Consider the following 19,984-nt stretch of genomic DNA (forward strand, 5'->3'; position numbering starts at 1 on the left):
CTTCCTTCCTTCCTTCCTTCCTTCCTTCCTTCCTTCCTTCCTTCCTTCCTTCCTTCCTTCCTTCCTTCCTTCCTTCCTCCCTTCCTCCCTCCCTCCCTCCCTCCCTCCCTCCCTTTCCTCCCTTTCCTCCCTTTCCTCCCTCCCTCCCTCCCTCCCTCCCTCCCTCCCTTCCTTCCTTCCTTCCTTCCTTCCTTCCTTCCTTCCTTCCTTCCTTCCTTCCTTCCTTCCTTCCTTCCTTCCTTCCTTTTTATTTCTAGCATTTCATGGACAGTTTTGAAGGGTTCTTTTAATGTTGGAGATTGGCATAAATACAAAACTAGAGTTCTTAGTGCAATTAATGCTCTTTGTGTATTGAGTAAGCCCTCCATCTTCCACTCCAAACGAAATCTTCAGATTTCTAGTGCTAGGAGAAAAAATGGAGCCAAAGCAATTGAAGGGGAGCCTGTCCAATACACAGAGACTCATATGGCTAAACGAAGGGAACTGATATGTCATCATTAAAGGACTTGCCTGGGAGGTAAAAATATACTTCTGAAAGCCACTAACCCCAGAGCAAGTTAAACAAGGAGAGCCTGTGATTCTTTTCTAGGCACTGTACGCAGCGGGAGAGAATCGACTTGGGACGGACGAGTCCAAGTTCAACGCCATTCTCTGTGCCAGAAGCAGAGCTCACCTAAGAGCAGGTAATGTGGCCGATGCCTATATCTAGTCTGGCAAACAGCTAAAAAGTCATTTATATTCCCCTCCCCCATGCAGGCAGTTGTATGATCGGCCTGCAGTTTAGGACGAAGTTTAAATGCTGCTAATTTTTCTAGCTTCTAAAATACAAAGTCGTCTTTTTGGATGGCAAGCAATACTCCCTCTAAGCTGTGGAGTCTTGTGAGCAAAAATTCTAATTTGTGAGCTACTTGCAAAGTTGTGAGTGAGCATCAATTAGTTTGCTCTGAGGCCATTTTTCCTAAGATAAAAATGTGTGAGCCAGAGGCTAAAAAAGCTGTGAGCTAGCTTACACTAACTCAGCTGAGAAGGAAGACTGATGGCAAGTAATATTTTGAATTTTGACAGTACCAAGTGGGCTTGCCTGCTGTGGTCTGAGGAGGACCTTGGTGCCTTTCAGCTCCTTGCTGGTTTTGCTGGGGGAAGGAGTGTTTTGATAAGACAGTGACCCAAGCCCCACCATCCAAAGCACCTTACTAGTCAGGCCCCTTGCCACATTCTGCTCTCACCTCTTGGTAGGCAACTAGGAGGCCAGGAAATTTTATGTTGAAAACATTATGTACTGCTTTTGGGGCAGAAGGAAATGCTTTAAAGGGATTATAATAATAAAAGTTACCTTCCCCTTCTTCAGGAGGCAGGATGAATCCCTCCTTGAAGCACCATCACAAGGAGAACTTTGACGAGGGCATCTTCTCCTGCCAGTCACAGAGTTGTCATTGTGCAGGAAGCTGTTTTCGCCCTGGTACCTGTCTCTAGGCATAGGGACATCTTCCAAGGGCAGAAATTTCCTGCTTTTAAAAGGAATGCATATTAGCACCTCCATATGAAAAAAAATTGCTCTCCCCCCCACTTTCTTCATAGTTTTCAACGAATACCAGCGAATGTGTAACCGTGACATCGAGAAGAGCATATGCAGAGAAATGTCTGGAGACCTTGAACACGGGATGCTGGCAGTAGGTGGGTGTGCCTCTTAAGGGTAAAGATGACTAATAATAATAATAATAAATTTTATTTCTACCCCGCCGAGGCAGGCTCAGGGCGGCTTACAGACTGACAGTGTCTGTAAAAAAAATTGTGGTAGTATTAGTTGGAAAGGGCTGTCACTGCCCTGAAGATGCACATATCACCTGAAATACACTTTGACAAAATGGTTTCCAGTGAAAAGCTGCTCGTGGTAAGTGCAGACAGGCTAGCAACTGTACATTACCAACCTACGAAAAATTTTATAACTGCTTGTGAATCTCTCACTCTCTTTGAGTAAGGTGAAAGATAATAATTGTAGAAAAAGCCCAGCAGGAATTCATTTGCATATTAGGCCACACCCCCTGATGCCAAGCCAGTCGGAACTGTGTCCCTGTGTGTTCCTGCTCAGAGTGTATAAATACAGATTATACCATTTTAAAATGTATTTCTTTGGGGTTGTTAGCAACACAAGAGGAGGGGCAAGCATTTGACTTGTATATGAGTGGAAGGAACATCCTGAAACAGAGTTCATATCATGGGTTATGGCCATTACCTTGGCCTCTACCCAGATCTTGCCTTAAAGAGAGGAAAGCAAGTCTCTTCTCAGGAATAACACAATATGAAATGTCTTGATCACGCTGCTAGCTTTGGAAAATTGCTGTCTCTTTTCTGCATAGACAGCGAAGCCTGTAATTCAAGTTTTCTGTGCTTTTGGTGTGACTCAGTGAAACCTGGTCATAGTCCTAATAAAACAGCACAACTGTTGTGCCCAGGGAAGTGGTTGAAGCTTTTCTGAGCATGTCATTTGGATTTAGCGAACTGAGGAAATAAAGCCAGTAGACATAGTGATAGCTGCTTGTTCATTCCTGCCCTTTTGTAGAGAGAAATCTATTCTCCGTTGAGTATGCTTTGAACTAGGGTGAGCAGTTGGGACGGTGGCTCAATGGTAGAGCATCTGCTTGGGAAGCAGAAGGTTCCAGGTTCAATCCCTGGCATCTCCAAAAAAAGGGTCCAGGCAAATAGGTGTGAAAAACCTCAGCTTGAGACCCTGGAGAGCCGCTGCCAGTCTGAGAAGACAATACTGACTTTGATGGACCAAAGGTCTGATTCAGTATAAGGCAGCTCCATATGTTCATATGTTCATTGGTAGGTATGTTTGCCATTGCAAAGATCCTTTCTAACAATGTGGTTGAAATAATTCCTAGATGAAAGAGCCACCTGTCCTGTCAAAAGCACTTGAGTATCAAGTTGTGAATCTGAAATTTGCAATGTAAAATACATCAAGTATCAGCATCTGCAAATAGACCTTCGCTTATGTATTTTTTTAAAACAAGAAAAACAAGAGTAATTTTTGTTCTGCGAGTTAGACAAGCCTGAGGAACTTGAGAAGGTGACCTGTAAATTAAGGAAGTCCTCAGTTCAAGTCTCACTGTAGACATTCTCAGCAGCTAGCCTTGGGCATGCTACAAGCCTGAGCCTTCTGTCAGTCATGTGATGCTATCTTACAGGGTTGTTGTGAGGATTGCTGAGATGTATGTACATGAAGTGGCTTGAAATGTGCCATGTCAATACTAAATACTGACTGCCCTTAAAAAATGCTTTTACCCCTTTTGCACTGTGCCTGCCAAACCTAACAAACTGTATGTGCTTCTCTTTGGCTTCATTAAAGCTGTCAGGACTGTGTGAATGGTAATCTTATGTTGTGCTCTTGCAGTGTGAGTGGCTGTCACTCATGGCCTCACCTTATCTAGTTATGCTGTGACATGTGTGCCATATCCATCAACATGTACAACCTTTAGCATCTCTCTCAAAACATTCTTTTCATTTGATGGCTGTAAACATTTGCATTGATTACTTCCAGCTTCATAAAATGATAAAAAAGAGACATGGGTTGATATTTGTTTGGATTGCATGCCTGTGTATGTATCGTATAGAACATGGATTTCTGTCTTGATTGTGGAGTGTGGTTTGATGTGTTTTTCTGGTTTCATCTGCTGTCAGATCTCAGCTCCCAGGCAAGTTAAAGAAAAACAGATCTGGACAAAAGTGTGATATACATTTTAGTGGCCTCCTCTGTATTAATCAAGTTGTTCGAAAATAAAGTGTGAGTTCATTTTAGCTTTGAGTTAAGTTTGAAGATGGACAATAGCTTTTCCAGGCAGGTGGATGGGGGTTCTGTTTTCTGCTTGAAGAAGCTAGTTAGCATGAGGGAATTGTTGGTGTTAGTCACAAGAACAGCCAATCTTTTATTACATAATAATCTCTGATTAAAGATGCTTTGCAGGGTTTGAAACACTAAAACCTTCAAAACCTGCATGATAAGATGAGCAGGACGACATGCGTGTGCCCATGATGGACACATTATTTTTGCTGTTTAAGGGTTTGTACACACACAGCCCACAAAAATGAACTCAGGGCAGCTCACAATACAAAAAAAAAATGTACACATTGCAGCAGGTAACCTATGCATACAAAAACTTTAGGGCAGATAATTTAAAGTTGCAACTCCCTTTCTCTCCTACCCCCCCAAGGGTGCAGAGGCAGGGGGAAAGCCCCCCAGAACCCACATCTTACAAATCTGATGCTCCAGAGACTAACCAACTAACCAACTACTCCTTCAGCAGCAAAAGAGGCGCGGGGAGGGGAGATCCTTTCCCTGCTTTTGCACCCCAGGGGTGCAAAGAAGACGAAGAAGAATTGCAGATTTATACCCTGCCCTTCTCTCTGAATCAGAGACTCAGAACGGCTTACAATCTCCTTTATCTCACCCCCCCACACAACAGACACCCTGTGAGGTGGGTGGGGCTGAGAGGCCTCTCACAGCAGCTGCCCTTTCAAGGACAACTCCTGCAATAGCTATGGCTGACTCAAGGCCATTCCAGCAGGTGGAAGAGTGGGGAACCAAATCCGGTTCTCGCAGATAAGAGTCGGCATGCTTAACCACTATACCAAACTGGCAGGGAGAAATCCCCCACTGCCTGCACCTCTGGAGAGACTCCTGAGAGGTGCAGGGGGACTCAGAGAGGCAGCCACTGGGTAGCGGCCTAACCGAGTCATGTGGGGAGTGCTCAATTTGGTGCACCCAGTCTACCAGCACCCTAGGCAACCACCTAGTTTGCCTAGTGGCAGGGCTGGCCCTGTGCTTGGGTGCAGGGGGAATTTGAGGGAACACTGGTTCACTGTTGATCTTCTGCGCACATGGGGACTGCAGTTACAGTTAAAAGCCACCAGGGGGTGCTGTACGCTAGACCTCGAATCTTTGTTCTCAGCCATGAACCACGCAACAGCGCCCCCACCCTCAGCTCCTCTTTTGCTGCTGAAGGAGTAGTTGCTTAGTCTCCGGAGCATCAGATTGGTGAGGAATCATTCTTTGTGAAAGATTTGCTTTTCTCTTCCAGGAGGGTTGAGCACTTTCAATTACCTTACAACTCATCCCTCACCTTTGTCATTAGTGACAGAAGAGATGCAACTGAAGGACCGTGAAGCCATTCTGTGCCTGCTGATAAAGAGGGACATGATGGACATTTTAAGACAGAAATGTTACTCCTAGTTTGCATTGTAAGATTAATGCTGCCCTTCTTGGAACTGCAAGCTGAGAATCTATGCCAAGAGGCTCTTCTAGTCTGGCTAGCAGCATTGAAGCTCTGTGTTTTCATTCAGGCTATCTACATTCTTAGAAACATGAATATAAGGCAGACAGGTTGAGCAGACCTGGAATGTTGTCACATGAATGGTCCTTAGACCCAATGTTAAAACGTAAATGTAGTCCCCTGTGCAAGCACCGAGTTGTTACCAACCCGTGGGGTGACGTCACATCCAGTGTTCCCTCTAAGCTGCAGAGTCTTGTGAGCAAAAATTCTAATTTGTGAGCTGCAGGTATTAAAATTGTGAGCTACTGGTGCTAAAGTTGTGAGCTGCTGCATAAATTAGTGTGCTCTGGGACCATTTTTCCTGAGCTAAGAGAAAAATGTGTGAAATGGAGCCTAAAAATCTGTGAGCTAGCTCACGCTTACTCAGCTTAGAGGGAACACTGGTCACATCATGAGGTTTTCTTGGCAGACTTTTTACAGAGTGGTTTGCCATTGCCTTCCCCAGTCATCTACACTTTACTCCCAGCAAGCTGGGTACTCATTTTACCGACCGTGGAAGGCTAAGTCAACCTTGAGCCGGCTACCTGAACCCAGCTTCTGCCGGGATTGAACTCAGGTCGTGAGCAGAACTTGGACTGCAGTACTGCAGCTTACTACTCTGCGCCCAGGGCTTTCTAGATCCAGTGTACCTGGAAGCAGTTTTTGCCCTTTCAAGGATCCTAGAGATCAACTTCTTTGCAACACAATTCAATTAGAAAGCTGTGAGATTTTGTTCCCGAGCAGGTAGGGGCACCTCGGGACACATTCCAACTGCACTGGTAGAGAACTCTGTTCTATGCTTTCCCCCTGCTTCCTCAACTTATACGAGTGATAGAAAAGGCCAGGTGATAGAAATCAGGAATGATTTTAATGGATCCCTTTTGGCCTCATCAAATCTGGTTTCCAAGTCTGATGGACAATTCAGAGGTGCAAAATATACCCCTACCCTAACAGCTAAATATGATCAGTATAGACCAAGCATTCCACCACGACTTTGATCAACTTAATCTTATTGTCTTGGGATAGGGATTTAATATTCTCAAGAGATCAATGACATTCTCCCATCACCTGCCTACAAGGTTTTAAAGGGGGGTTATGTAACCTTTTCCTCCCTAGAGATCCCTTGATTCTTCAGTGGTCACCCTCACTTGTTTTGACATAACTGATATGTAAGCCTTTCAAACCCCTTGCGACATGCTTGGTGGGGCTACTTTCTCTGAAAGTCTGTTTCTTAGTGGCATCAGTCACATTGGCCAGGAGGGTAAGTGAATTTGCAGCCCTACAGGCAGAACTCCCATTTTTGAAAGTCTTCCTGAGAAGGTAGTACTATGACTCAGTATCAGGTTCCGTCCTAAGGTGGTCTCCAAATTCCATTTATCTCAGGAGATTGTTTTACCCGTGTTTTTTCCCATGCCAAGTTCTGACAATAAACGTCCGTTGCATTCCTTAGATGTTAGAAGGGTTCTGTTGTTTTATCTTAAAAGACCAAGGATTTCCAAAAGGATAAAACATTATTTGCATGTTTTGCGGGTCCTAATAAAGGGAAGAAGGCTTCTTGCAGACAGTATCCTGATGGATTGTCTTGACTATCAGACAGTGTTATCCACCATCAGGCAGTGGGCGTACCATGTCCCTTAGAGATTAATGCACATTCAAGTAGAGCTGTAGCTTCCTCTGTAGCCTTGTTTGATGGCATGCCTTTGTTCCTTGGCCATCTTCAGATACCTTCATATCTGCACTACATCTGCAAGCGAGACAAGGGACACAAGTGGGGAAGGTGGCACTTCAGTCCAGGGTGGTTGTTGTTTTGTAGAAAAAGCCCAGCAGGAACTCATTTGCATATTAGGCCACACCCCAACACCAAGTCAGCCTGAACTGCCTTCCTGCGTGTTCCTGCTCAAAAAAAGCCCTGCTTCAGTCTGTGTTTAAATGAAGTGAAATTGTCACACTACCACTGGAATAGGTTGCTAGAATCTCCATGTCGGAATGCAGAGAAGATCAGTGGTGAAAACGCTGTTGCACCTATGTGTAACTGTTGTTCATCAAATTTATTCTGTGCAAACACACATACTCTCCCTCCTTCCCTGCAGCATGCTCTTGTTTTGGTGACACTATTGGTATTGAGGGTGGGGGCACTGGTGCATGGATCATGTAGTCCCTGGGTGGGAGCAAAGATTCTAGCTCCAGTGTGCAACACCCCCAGAGGCTTTTAGCTCTAAAACCTCTCCAATGGCAGATCTGCCCATGTGCAGTCCCCATTAGTGCCTGCACAGAAGATAGTCAATGAACAAAATTACATGTAAGTGCAACCCTGTTTTCTCTCCTATCAGTTTAAGTGTCAAAGGCCTTCTTCAAGAAAGAGGGATGTTTTAAGAAGTTAAGAGGCCAGTTATCATATTTCTGTGGGGGAGGGAATTCCATAAATAAAGCTGTCTTAAAATTGAAGTTCCTAACCATCAGCAGCTCTGTTAAAAACTGTTGTCTGTCTCTAGCCTTTGTCATATAACATATGTGGGGAAGTACTGGATTTTTGCACTGAAACCTTCAAAGTCTTCAATTGGTAGGCATATAGACACATGGTTTGAGTCTACATTGTATTGCATTTGCACAGCTTGAGAATGAAGTTGGGAAACAGGGTTTGAATTCATTGAAAAGACAGAAATCCCATGCTAGATATTCTATTTGGAGTTGGACTTTCACCCTGCCAGTAGAAGGATACTAGATAGAGTGGGTTTTTTTATTCCCAGTAATGCTGACTAGTTCATTTTCATTTGTGCAAACCTGAATTTTGTGCACTGGTCAGAATATAACCAGACACTTGCCTAATGGGAAGCTTTGACAGGCTTCCTAAACCCGGCTGTCGGTGACCCATCATCTCAATTTCTTTTGCAGTCAAGTGCCTGAAGAGCACACCTGCTTTCTTTGCAGAGAGGCTGCATAAGGCCATGAAAGTAAGTAATGTTTCCCATGCCAAGTTCTGACAATAAACATCCGTTGCATTCCTTAGATGTTAGAAGGGTTCTGTTGTTTTATCTTAAAAGATCAAGGATTTCCGAAAGGATAAAACATTATTTGCATGTTTTGCGGGTCCTAATAAAGGGAAGAAGGCTTCTTCGCAGACAATATCCAGATGGATTGTCTTGACCATCAGGCAGTCTTATCCTTTGGATTAATCTGCTCTGACATCCATGTAGGGCCACACTGCCCACTGACATCATTCCCGGCACCCAACAAAGGTTTTTAGACAATGGGCGGGGCCAGGTAGGGATTTGCCCAGCAGAGCTTCTGATTGGTCACTGGAGATTGGATTGGCTGTGCAGATTTTTAAAAATGTTTCTTTGGCAGCAGCTGCCACCACAGTAAAAAAACATCTTTGCTGTGTGACTGAAGGTCAGCTGTGGCAGCCGTTCTGTGGCTGGGTCTGCCTCCTGCAACATAGGGGAGCTTCTTTACAACTTTGTCTGTTGGGAAACTGGCCTTACATTTGGGTGCCCAACCTCTGTATTGGTATAAACTGGGGGGGGGCGGAGGGTAAATTTGCAATGCTACCCTGGAAGAGGGTGACTGAGAGTGGAGCAGCAGCATGGGATGGTTGTGACTAAATCATCCCTTCCCTTACCCACCTCTCCAGTTCTCCTCCACTAAATTTCCAACAGTATTTCTAACTATTTGAGCAAAAAAGCTGCTAAGGTTGGCAGTGATTTGGAGGAAGTGAGGTGTGCCTTATCCTGCCTCTTTCCCATCCACAATCACTCCCACCTGAAGCAGTTTTTCATGCTAAAAAAAGGCAGGGGAGGCTGCTGGGGTCAAGATACACACATTTGCAGATATTTTGTAGCTTAGCTAGGGTTACCAACTCTGGGTTGGGGAGTACCTGGAGATTTATAGGATGGGGGAGACTTGACTTAGCAGTAGTATGCGCGAAAGGGGTCTTAGTGGACCATACACTGAATATGAGTCAACAGTGTGATACGGTGGCTAAAAAGGCAAATGTAATTTTGGGTTGTATCAGCAGACATATAGTGTCTAGATCACATGATGTGATTGTATCACTTTACTCTGCTCTGGTAAGACCTCACCTGGAGTATTGTGTGCAGTTTTGGGCACCACATTTTAGGAAGGATATAGACAAGCTTGGAACGGGTCCAGAGGAGGGCAACAAAGATGGTGAGGGGTCTGGAGACCAAGTCCTATGAGGAAAGGTTGAAGGAGCTGGGGATGTTTAGCCTGGAGATGATCACCATCTTCAAGTACTTGAAGGGCTGTCATCTAGAGGATGGTGTGGAATTGTTTTCTGTGGCCCCAGAAGGTAGAACCAGAACCAGTGGGTTGAAATTAATTCAAAAGAGTTTCCGGCTCAACATTAGGAAGAACTTCCTGACTGTTAGAGCGGTTCCTCAGTGGAACAGGCTTCCTCAGGAGGTGGTGGTCTCCTTTGGAGGTTTTTAAACAGAGGCTAGATGGCCATCTGACAGCAATGAAGATCCTGTGAATTTAGGGGGAGGTGTTTGTGGGTTTCCTGCATTGTGCAGAGGGTTAGACTAGATGACCCTGTAGGTCCCTTCCGACTCTATGATTCTATGATTTTGGGAGGAGAGGAAGGGGGGAATCCAACCCTTTAAAACAGTCATCTTTCCAAGCAGAACTAATCTCTGTCATCTGGAGGGTAGTTGTAATTCCAGGAGATTTTCAGACCCACCTGGAAATTGGCAGCCCTAAGCTTAGCCTTTGATTCATTCACAAAAAGCCTTGGGATTAGCATTTGAACACATGGTGCTCCCTTGTAAAGCCCTCCATGGGTTGGAAGCAGAGTATCTGACGGACTGTCTTCTCCCTTGTGTTCCTTCCTGGGAATTAAAACCATAGAGGGAGGCCCTCCTGACTGTCCCAACAATCACAGAAGCTTGTTTGGTGGACTCATGAGATAGGGCCTTTTCAGTGGCAGCTCCACAATTGTGGAACAACCTCGCCTGGCTCCCCCTCACTTTCAGTCTTTAGGGAGACAGTTTTATTTAGGACTGCATTTTATTAAGTCTACTAGCTGTCCGGACCTGTGATTTTAAATTTTAGTTTTTATGTTTTAATCTGTTTTATTTTATATGTGTTGTAAGCCACCTTGAGTACCACAAGAAAGAAAGGCAGCTAATTGTTTGAAATAAATTATACAAGTCAATGAAGCAATGAAGATCCTGTGAATTTGGGGGGAGGTGTTTGTGAGTTTCCTGCATTGTGCAGGGGGTTGGACTAGATGACCCTAGAGGTACCTTCCAACTCTATGATTCTATGATTCTAAGTCAATCAAGGGCAGTGTTGTCAACTCTGACCAGCAGCAGCATTTCCGGATCTCAGGTTAACATCACCTGCTATCTGGTGCCTTTTAAATGGAAATGCTGGGGACTTGAACTCAGGACATTTGGGATGCCAAGCGGGTGCTCTACCACTCAGCCATGTACCCTAGTCAAAATGGAAGGGTCTTCACACAGTTGATAGCATAGCACCACAGAGTTGGCAGGGTCCTCCAGGGACCCCCTGCTCAATGCAGAAAATTCACAAGTACCTCCCCCACCACACACACACACAGTGACCCCTGCTCCAAGCCCAGAAGATGGCAAAAACAAAAAAAAATCTGTTCAGGATCCCTGGCCAAACTGCTCTGGAGAAAAATTGCTGCCTGACCCCAGTCTACTAACCATTCACCTGACTGGAACAAAATTATTGTTGCCCCTTTTGTGTAAGGATTGGTACAGATCTGACACTCCAGACCCTTTGCGTGTTCTTTTCAGGGGGCAGGAACCAAAGACAGAACTCTCATTCGGATCATGGTATCGCGCAGCGAGGTTGACTTACTGGACATTCGGCAGGAATATAAGCGGATGTATGGCAGATCTCTGTACACAGACATTTCGGTAAGATGACAGGGTTTGTTTCCACCCATTCTTCCTTTTTGCATGCCAGCTCCAGGGCAGAGATTAACAAGAAATATATTTTAATTTATTTACTTCATCTGAGCCCCACCTTTCTTCCCAATGGAGGATGCTTTAGAAGGAAGGAGGGGAAGATGCCTTTGCTTGCTGGGAATTCCCTTGAAACGCCACCTTCTCAATGGAGGATGTTCTTCTCAGTGGAGCTGTTCTTTCAGCTCTGAGGGAACAGAGGAGCTCCCCCGATCCCTCAGAGCCGAAAGAGCGGCATTTCCCTTCCCCAGTGTCCTCTGAGGGTGCTGGGGGAGCAAGAGGCCAAATGTCCTTTCAGCTCTGAGGGATCAGAGGAGCTCCCCCGATCCCTCAGAGCCAAAAGAGCGGCATTTCCCTTCTCCAGTGTCCTCTGAGGGTGCTGGAGGAGCAAAAGGCCAAAGGTTCTTTTAGCTCTGAGGGATCAGAGGAGCTCCCCCGATCGCTCAGAGCCGAAAGAGCAGCATTTCCCTTCCCCAGTGTCTTCCGAGGAGCTCCCCCGATCCCTCAGAGCTGAAAGAGTGGCATTTCCCTTCTCCAGTGTCCTCCGAGGGTGCTGGGGGAGCAAGAGGCCAAATGTTCTTTCAGCTCTGAGGGATCAGAGGAGCTCCCCCGATCGCTCAGAGCCGAAAGAGTAGCATTTCCCTTCCCCAGTGTCCTCCGAGGAGCTCCCCTGATCCCTCAGAGCCAAAAGAGCGGCATTTCCCTTCTCCAGTGTCCTCCGAGGGTGCTGGGGGAGCAAAAGGCCAAAGGTTCTTTTAGCTCTGAGGGATCAGAGGAGCTCCCCCGATCGCTCAGAGCCGAAAGAGCAGCATTTCCCTTCCCCAGTGTCCTCCGAGGAGCTCCCCCAATCCCTCAGAGCTGAAAGAGTGGCATTTCCCTTCTCCAGTGTCCTCCGAGGGTGCTGGGGGAGCAAGAGGCCAAATGTTCTTTCAGCTCTGAGGGATCAGAGGAGCTCTCCCGATCCCTCAGAGCCGAAAGAGCAGCATTTCTCTTCCCCAGTGTCCTCTGAGGGTGCTGGAGGAGCGAAAGGCCAAATGTCCTTTCAGCTCTGAGGGATCAGAGGAGCTCCCCCGATCCCTCAGAGCCGAAAGAGCGGCATTTCCCTTCCCCAGTGTCCTCCGAGGAGCTTCCCCGATCCCTCAGAGCTGAAAGAGTGGCATTTCCCTTCTCCAGTGTCCTCTGAGGGTGCTGGGGGAGCAAGAGGCCAAATGTTCTTTCAGCTCTGAGGGATCAGAGGAGCTCCCCCGATCCCTCAGAGCCGAAAGAGTGGCATTTCCCTTCCCCAGTGTCCTCCGAGGGTGCTGGGGGAACAAGAGGCCAAATGTTCTTTCAGCTCTGAGGGATCAGAGGAGCTTCCCCGATCCCTCAGAGTCGAAAGAGCGGCATTTCCCTTCCTCAGTGTCCTCCGAGGGTGCTGGGAGAGTGAAAGGCCAAATGTTCTTTCAGCTCTGAGGGATCAGAGGAGCTCTCTCGATCCCTCAGAGCCGAAAGAGTCGTGTTTCCCTTCTCCAGCGTCTTCCGAGGGTGCTGGCGGAGTGAAGGGCTGAGTGCCCAGCATGGTGTGCACGTGCGAAAAATTTTTTGGGTGGAGGCAGAGGTTGGAGTTCTGCCTCGGGTGCCAGAACCCCGCATGCCAGGCCTGTGACCAAGGGTTCTTCAGAAAGCACTCTGGTAGTCAACTGCTACCTCATGAGAACATCTAGACTGACCTGCTGTATTCCTCTAGCTCAGTACTTGCCAATAAGGAAGTAACCCTGGAAAACTCAAACCTTGTAACAAACCATGTTGTGCCCATGCAATTTAACACATAGAGAAGAGGTTAAGAGAAGTACGCCAGATGAATAGATTGAACTAGATGAAGCAAAAAAGAGACATATCTGAAGAAGTGATCAGTGACCAGGCCCGATGCTGCTGTTTCCAGCGCCGCAGGCTAGATGTTGCTTCTCTACCCCGCCCCCTCCCAAGCTCAATTCGCACACCGATGACATCATGATGACGTTACTGCCACACACCCCGACTTTGCGGAGGCCACCTGAGCCTTGGGAAGCCTCTGCAAAGGGCTCCTCCTGCCTGACTTTGCAGAGGCCACTTGAGCCTCAGGAAGTCTCCTCAAAGTGCTCCCCTTGCCCGACTTTGCAGAGGCCACCCAAGCCTCAGGAAGCCTCCGCAAAGCGCTCCCCCCCATTTGGCTTTGTGGAGGCCGCTCAAGCCTCAGGAAGCCTTCTCAAAGTGCTCCCTTCCGCCTAACTTTGTGGAGGCCGCCCGAGCCTCAGGAAGCCTCCTCAAAGCGCTCCCCCCGCCTGACTCTGCGGAGGCTGCCTGAGCCTCAGGAAGCTTCCTCAAAGCGCTCTCCCCGCCCGACTTTGCAGAGGGCACCCAAGCCTCAGGAAGCCTTCGCAAAGCGCTCCTCTCCCCGCCTGACTTTGTGGAGGCTGCCTGAGCCTCAGGAAGCCTCCTCAAAGCACTCTCCCCGCCCGACTTTGCAGAGGGCACCCAAGCCTCAGGAAGCCTTCGCAAAGTGCTCCTCTCCCCGCCCGACCTTGTGGAGGCTGCCGAAGCCTCAGGAAGCCTCTGCAAAGCGCTCCTCCCCTCGCCCGACTTTGTGGAGGCCGCCCGAGCCTCAGGAAGCTTCCTCAAAGCGCTCCCTCTTGCCTGACTTTGTGAAGGCCGCCCGAGCCTCAGGAAGCCTCCTCAAAGCTCTTCCCCCCTGACTTTGCGAAGGTCACCCGAGCCTCAAGAAGCCTTCACAAAACGCTCCTCCACCCGCCCAACTTTGTGGAGGACGCCCAAGCCTCAAGAAGCCTCTTCAGAGCGCTTCCCCCTGCCCGACTATGTGGAGGCCACCTGAGCCTCGGGAAGCCTCCGCAAAGCGCTCCCCCCCGCCTGACTTTGTGGATGCTGCTCGAACCTCGGGAAGCCTTTGCAAAGCGCTCCTCCCCCCCGCCCAACTTTGCGGAGGCTTCCTGAGGCTTCCCTGCCCGAGCCTTGGGAAGCTTCTGCAAAGTCAGGATGGCAGCAGGGCATGGGGAGAGGAGGCGCCTTGTGCCTGCTTGGCCTACTCCTACGCACCAGCCCTGTCAGTGACTCCCAAAAGCTCCTACCTTGTCACAAATTTTGTTAGTCTTTATGGGCTCTTGCTTTTTTCTATAGCTACCAAAAAAAGTCTCTGTAAAAAGGTTTATTATAAAAAAATGGGGGAAGGGGTTGTTGGATTCAAAAAGGGTTGAGAAAAAGGGCAAAACTTATAGTGAAAAGGCATGCACACAATAACTACAAAATTGGGGAAATAATGCTTTCCTGCCTTATAGTTATGTGAAGACTACTGTGCTTTGAGGAGTATAATTAGGGCGGTAGAAGGTATGTGACAGTCCATCAGTGGACATGATGGAGGCTTACAACATTATGTGCAAGTTGGAGCTGACAAAGAAAACTACTCCCTATCCCAAAATACTAGCACTCAAGGGTATCCGCTGAAGCCAATGGACAATAGGTTCAGGACAGACAAAAGAAAAGTTCATAAATTTCATCATGAATTGACCACTGGAGGGCCTATGGCTAAATACAAATACATCCAAGTGGGCAGCCGTGTTAGTCTGAAGCAATAGAAGAAAGTAGGAGTCAAGTTCAGTAGAAGAAAGTAGGACCAACAAAGTTTTATTCAGAATGTAAGCTTGGAGCACACGAAAGTTTACATTCTGAATAAAACTTTGTTGGTCTTAAAGGTACACTTGACTCCCACGTTATTCTACAAATACAAATAGACATTTGACATGTGAAAAAAACCACAAATCCTGAAGAAACAGGAACTTACAAGTGAGGAAAATGAGAATGTGGAAAAGCCCTTTGGCTTGCTTTATAAATGCTGAGGGATGGGTGGGTGGGGATGGAATGCCACCCCTATTGTTTATGCATCAGCAGCTTGGAAACCTCAGTTTTTCCCATCAATTGATGAGGAAATATGCTTGAGTTTTGCAGATCATAAACTGGCCTTCCAAGTCCTAAAAGAGATTGATTTGATTGAGTTAGATGGGAGGAAAAAAAATAATTTGCCTTGCAGATACAGAAGCTTTACACAATGTCCTCCACATTTCCTGGTTAAGAGGAAAATGCTGTTGAGACAAAGATGATCTGACTCCAATGGTAACAAGAGAAATAAATTTTACTTACAAAAATAGAAGCACATCTTACATGATATATTCTTGTAGGCACATTTAATTTATTGTGAACAGATTAACTTCAAAAAAGTTAACACTACAGCTCCAAGCCCAAATAAGAGATAGAAAGTGCTGTATAAGAAGAAAAAACAGAAGGCAAGCGAGGGCCAAGGAGGCACAACATCTAGCTGATGAGAGGAGGGTGGGGCCAACTGCCAAGGTACCCCAGTGAGAGAATTCTCTAAACACTTTCCATCCCAGATCTTCTTGCATGTAGAGTTACAACATCCAACAAATTTTGCCTGCTTCTGTTATGAAAGCAGATGGGTTGGGGCTTTTCACTTTTCCTAACAATTTTTGTCTGTTTTGGTTTGTGTTGCCAGGGTGACACTTCAGGAGACTATCGGAAAATCCTCCTCAAACTGTGTGGTGGAAATGATTAAGTAGGACTTCCTGGATTTTTGTTTTTCACTTTTCAAAAATATTGGCTATCGAAACTCCCAACTTTCCAAAGGATTCTTTATATACAGTGTCATGTATGAGAAAATTATCCTGATATATTTTGTTCTTTACATACACATTCAAAAATTCCTGCTATAATAGAGGCTGCACTGGATAGATTAGATCATAAATATGGGGGTTGGGTTGGTCACTTTATGAAAGAAATCGCTCTCTTTTTTTTTGCTACATGAAGGACAATCTTCTTGTGTTGCATGAAAACTTCACTTTTGTGTGTGTGTGTGAGCAAAAAGACATAGCATTATTCTAAAAAGTATAAAAGATTGGTGTGTCTTTATGGTCAAAAATTTGCATTAGTATACTGTCTGTAGCCTAAATTCAAAATGCTTGTTCTGAAGAGTGATGGGGGTGTTCACTTCTTGTCCAAACCTGGCTAGAATCTCTGACCAATTTCCCACTAGCTGTACACTGCTCTCACGCTCCTCTTCTCTGCGGGGGTTTTGTCAGATTTCACACTGGCTGCCCTGGGGCTGCAACTAGCTTCGCCTTTTTTGCACAGCAAATAGAAAGCTCTAAAAACCAGTTTCTGTTTGCTGCACTAATCGGTTTCTGACTAATTTCCCACTCACCCTACACCGCTCTGACGTTCCTCTTTTCAGCGTGGTGTCCTTCCGATTTCCCACTATCTCCCCCGGGGCTTCAGCAAAGATTGACGTTTTTGTGCGGCAAAGAGAAACTGGTTTTTAGCGGTTTCTCTTTGCCGCACAAAAATGCTGACGCAAGCTGAAACCCTGAGGCAGATAGTGGGAAATCCGACGGAACCCCCACAGAGAAGAGGAGCGTGAGAGCGGCGTAAGGCTAGTGGGGAATCAGTCTCTGTCTTTTTTACAGCTGTATGTTGTGGGCAAAGCAATAAGTGAATTGAGGTAGATGGTGTGTATCTGAGCAGCTGATGCCATAACCCTGCGTTCTGTCCCCATATTAAATCAGGAGTGGGGTAGACCACAGGGGACTGCAACCGATTTACTTGTTTCTTCTTTGAAGAAGGAATGTGGATTTTGTCTCTTCCTGAGCAGTGCTCAAACAAGGCTCCTCTTTGCTTTTTGTTAGGATATTAATCACCAAAGCTTTAGTGCTGTGCAATGTACAGAGGTGCATGTAAATCAGTGTAGACTACACTGCACATGGTGGATTTTGTGAGTGTTTCAGCAAATGGAAGGGCAGGATCCAATCTAGCTGTTTATAGAGTCCTGGTTAAATATAGTAGGAGAGAGTTCCCCAACTTTTCATGTTAAAAACGGTGCTTCTCAACAGCCCTGACCTGGATAGGCCAGGCTAGCCCAGTCTCCTTGGGCAGGATCGATCCTGGTTAGCACTTGGGTGGGAAACCATCAAGGATATCTAGAGTTGCTATACAGAAGCAGGCAGTGACAGACCACATCTGAACGTCTCTTGCCTTAAAAACCCTCGGTCAGTCTGCTACACCCCCCCCCCCCCCCAAAATCTGAGTCTTGTTTTGTCTGTTGGGGTTGAACCAGACTGCTTTGTGGTCAAAGGCATGAACTGTTCAACGCCCAATGGAGACATCCCATAGGTCCTTGTATGAAGTTCCTGAGTTGGAATTCATCTGCAGTCTTCAAGCTACGAGACTTAAGCTGTAGAGAAGCAGTGTGTAGCTGGCTTATTACAGCAAACCTCATCCCATCGTGGAACTTTTAGATATGTTGTTCCCCTTGCTTTGCCAGACTATCAACAATTGAAGGAGGCTTGTGGCTGCAACTCATGAAGGTCCCCCTGCTCCATTTTTGTTTGTTTTTTTCAAGCTGGAAACTTACCTTGCCCATTTTGAACCAGCTACCTTGGCTGCCATTCAGTTTCCAAGTTCAATTGAAGGTGCTGATCTTTAAAGCTCCTCAGAACCCACCTATTTGAAGGACCACCTGCCATTGTGTGCCACAGGCAGCCATCTGTTGGCTGTCCCACCTCTTAGAGTGACCCATCTGGCATTGACCAAAGCCCGGGCCTTTTCTGTCGTGGCTCCTCACCCCTTCCCCCAAGATCTTCCGGAGGCTCTGCAAACCCTGATGGATTTGCCAGGCATCTTTTAAGAAGCAGAAGAAAGGAAAGTTTTGTTGTTTTGAGTTTAACTAGAAATATTTTTAGCTGTTATAGGCTGACTTGAACCATGAGGAAAGGTGGGGTAATGCTGGATAAATAAATAAGTGGTCCTGTAATGTCATTCTCTGATTGCTCTCTCCTTGTTGTCAGTATGCTGTTTTCCCAAACCTGCTTCACTACAGTCCTTTAGGGAAGAGTGCATTATTATCTTGAGTGCATTATCAGACCACATGCCTGAGAGAGTACATAGGAATCCACATCAATGCCATTTTCCGAAGCTGCCATTTTCCACACTGTGCAATTTGGAGGGCTTTTTGAGAAAAGTGGTGATTGCTGTAGTGCAATTATAGTTCTATAATGCAATAAATGACCCATAACAAAAAAACCACCCAGTGGCAGGGTAGGGAGATAAGTGGTGCTTGATGACAGGAAGTGTGCAGTGCAGAAGGCACTTACTTGGAAGTTTCATTGCCCGTGTGAAGAAGGCCTCTGCATTTGTAGCAGCCGCAGGGGTGGGATTCTAGCAAGAGCTCCTTTTCTTATTAGGCTGCACACCCCTGACGTAGCCAATCCTCCAGGAGCTTACAAGGCTCTCTTTTGTAAGCTCTTGGAGGATTGGCTACATCAGGGGCATGTGGCCTAATGTGCAACGGAGCTCCTGCTAGAATTCCACCCCTGAGCAGCCGTGATTGCAGAACAGAGAATCCTCTCTGTGTGGGCACAGCTTCCAGGTCATTCATTCTTCGGCTTTGATCTTGCTATCAGCAATATATGATAACCTGCTTTGCCCTGCACAGCTGAGTCTTCTGGCTTCATCTTGCTGTGTCTTCTTTCTCCCCTCTGTCACGGCTGGGGCCGGGTCAGGCAAAGTCCAGAGGCAGTCCGAGGTCTGTAGCCAGTGAGCAGGAGGGTCCGAGGCGCCAAATCCGAATCACTGTAGAAGTATCGCAGGTCTGAGGTCCAGAAGCCGAGGTCAGGGAGTCCAGAAGTCCAAAGCCAAAGTCAGGGAGTCAGGAACCAAAGTCAAGCCGGAGTGGATGCTAGAATGTCAGGGAGATGACTAGTTGCTTCCACAAAGCTTCCTCCCAAAGCCCACAGCTATATAGCCCTCTGCTGGCTGTTGCCCGTTTGGGCTAATTGCTGGCTCAGGGAGGCAGCCAGGATCCTGTTACCACTCAAGCATCCTTGCTCTTAGAAGGGCCAGAATCCTCTCAGAACTCAGGGCTCAGGGAGCGTCTTGCTTGTGAGCGTGCCGCCCTCCTCCGATCCCTGAGGTCCTGCCGGAGGCGGTCACGCACACGAGCCACCCGAGAGGGCGAGGCAGGGGGGCTGGGATCTTCTCCAGCAGGAGGCAGGGGCACTGGTGCAGGTGGCAGGGGCACAGTTTCCTCATCAGACTCAACTTCCTCTGAAGGGTCCCCAGCACCCATGACACTATCCCCCCCCCCAGGGCCCCCCTCCGTCGAGGGACCTGGAAGGTCGGGGTGGTCGTTGTGGAACTGGTGCACCAAGTCCGGGGCATGAAGATTGTCCTCGGGCTCCCAAGACCGGTCTTCTGGGCCGTATCCCTCCCAGTCCACCAGGTACTGGAGGCCTCCACGATGGTACCGGGAGTCCAGGATCTGGCGCACCTCATATTCTTCCTCGTCATCCACCAACACTGGTGGTGGCGGCGGTGGGGAAGGAGTCCGAGCTGGGTCAGGGGGTGCAGCCGGAACAAGGAGGGAGCGATGAAACACGGGGTGAATGCGGAGGTGGGGTGGCAACTGGAGCCTGAAGGCGACGGGGTTTATTTGTTCAACGACGGGGTAGGGTCCAATGAACCGTGCATCCAGCTTGTGAGACCGACCAGGCCGGCGCAGGTAGCGAGTTGAGAGCCACACCTGATCCCCCGGCTGCACTGGAGGGCCTTCTTGTCTCTTTCGGTCCGCAGCCCGTTTATATGCCTCCTTGGCTTGCTGTAGCTGCTCTCGGAGCAAGTCTTGGCTGG

At 47.4% G+C, this 19,984-nt stretch overlaps 1 protein-coding gene across 1 annotated transcript in view; it reads left to right on the forward strand.

Moving 5' to 3' along the window:
- ANXA11 (annexin A11) overlaps positions 1 to 17,373 on the forward strand; it is an 84,382-nt gene extending 67,009 nt beyond the window's left edge. Inside the window, exons 12-16 of the mRNA XM_060240984.1 lie at positions 590 to 683; positions 1,579 to 1,674; positions 8,202 to 8,260; positions 11,093 to 11,215; positions 15,801 to 17,373. Of these exons, the coding sequence (XP_060096967.1) occupies positions 590 to 683; positions 1,579 to 1,674; positions 8,202 to 8,260; positions 11,093 to 11,215; positions 15,801 to 15,860 (432 nt within the window). The 3' untranslated portion in view covers positions 15,861 to 17,373. The remainder of the gene's footprint in view (positions 1 to 589; positions 684 to 1,578; positions 1,675 to 8,201; positions 8,261 to 11,092; positions 11,216 to 15,800) is intronic.
- Positions 17,374 to 19,984: the final 2,611 nt, after the last annotated feature.

This window comes from Heteronotia binoei, chromosome 6 (assembly GCF_032191835.1).
Source record: "Heteronotia binoei isolate CCM8104 ecotype False Entrance Well chromosome 6, APGP_CSIRO_Hbin_v1, whole genome shotgun sequence".
Lineage (NCBI taxonomy): Eukaryota > Metazoa > Chordata > Lepidosauria > Squamata > Gekkonidae > Heteronotia > Heteronotia binoei.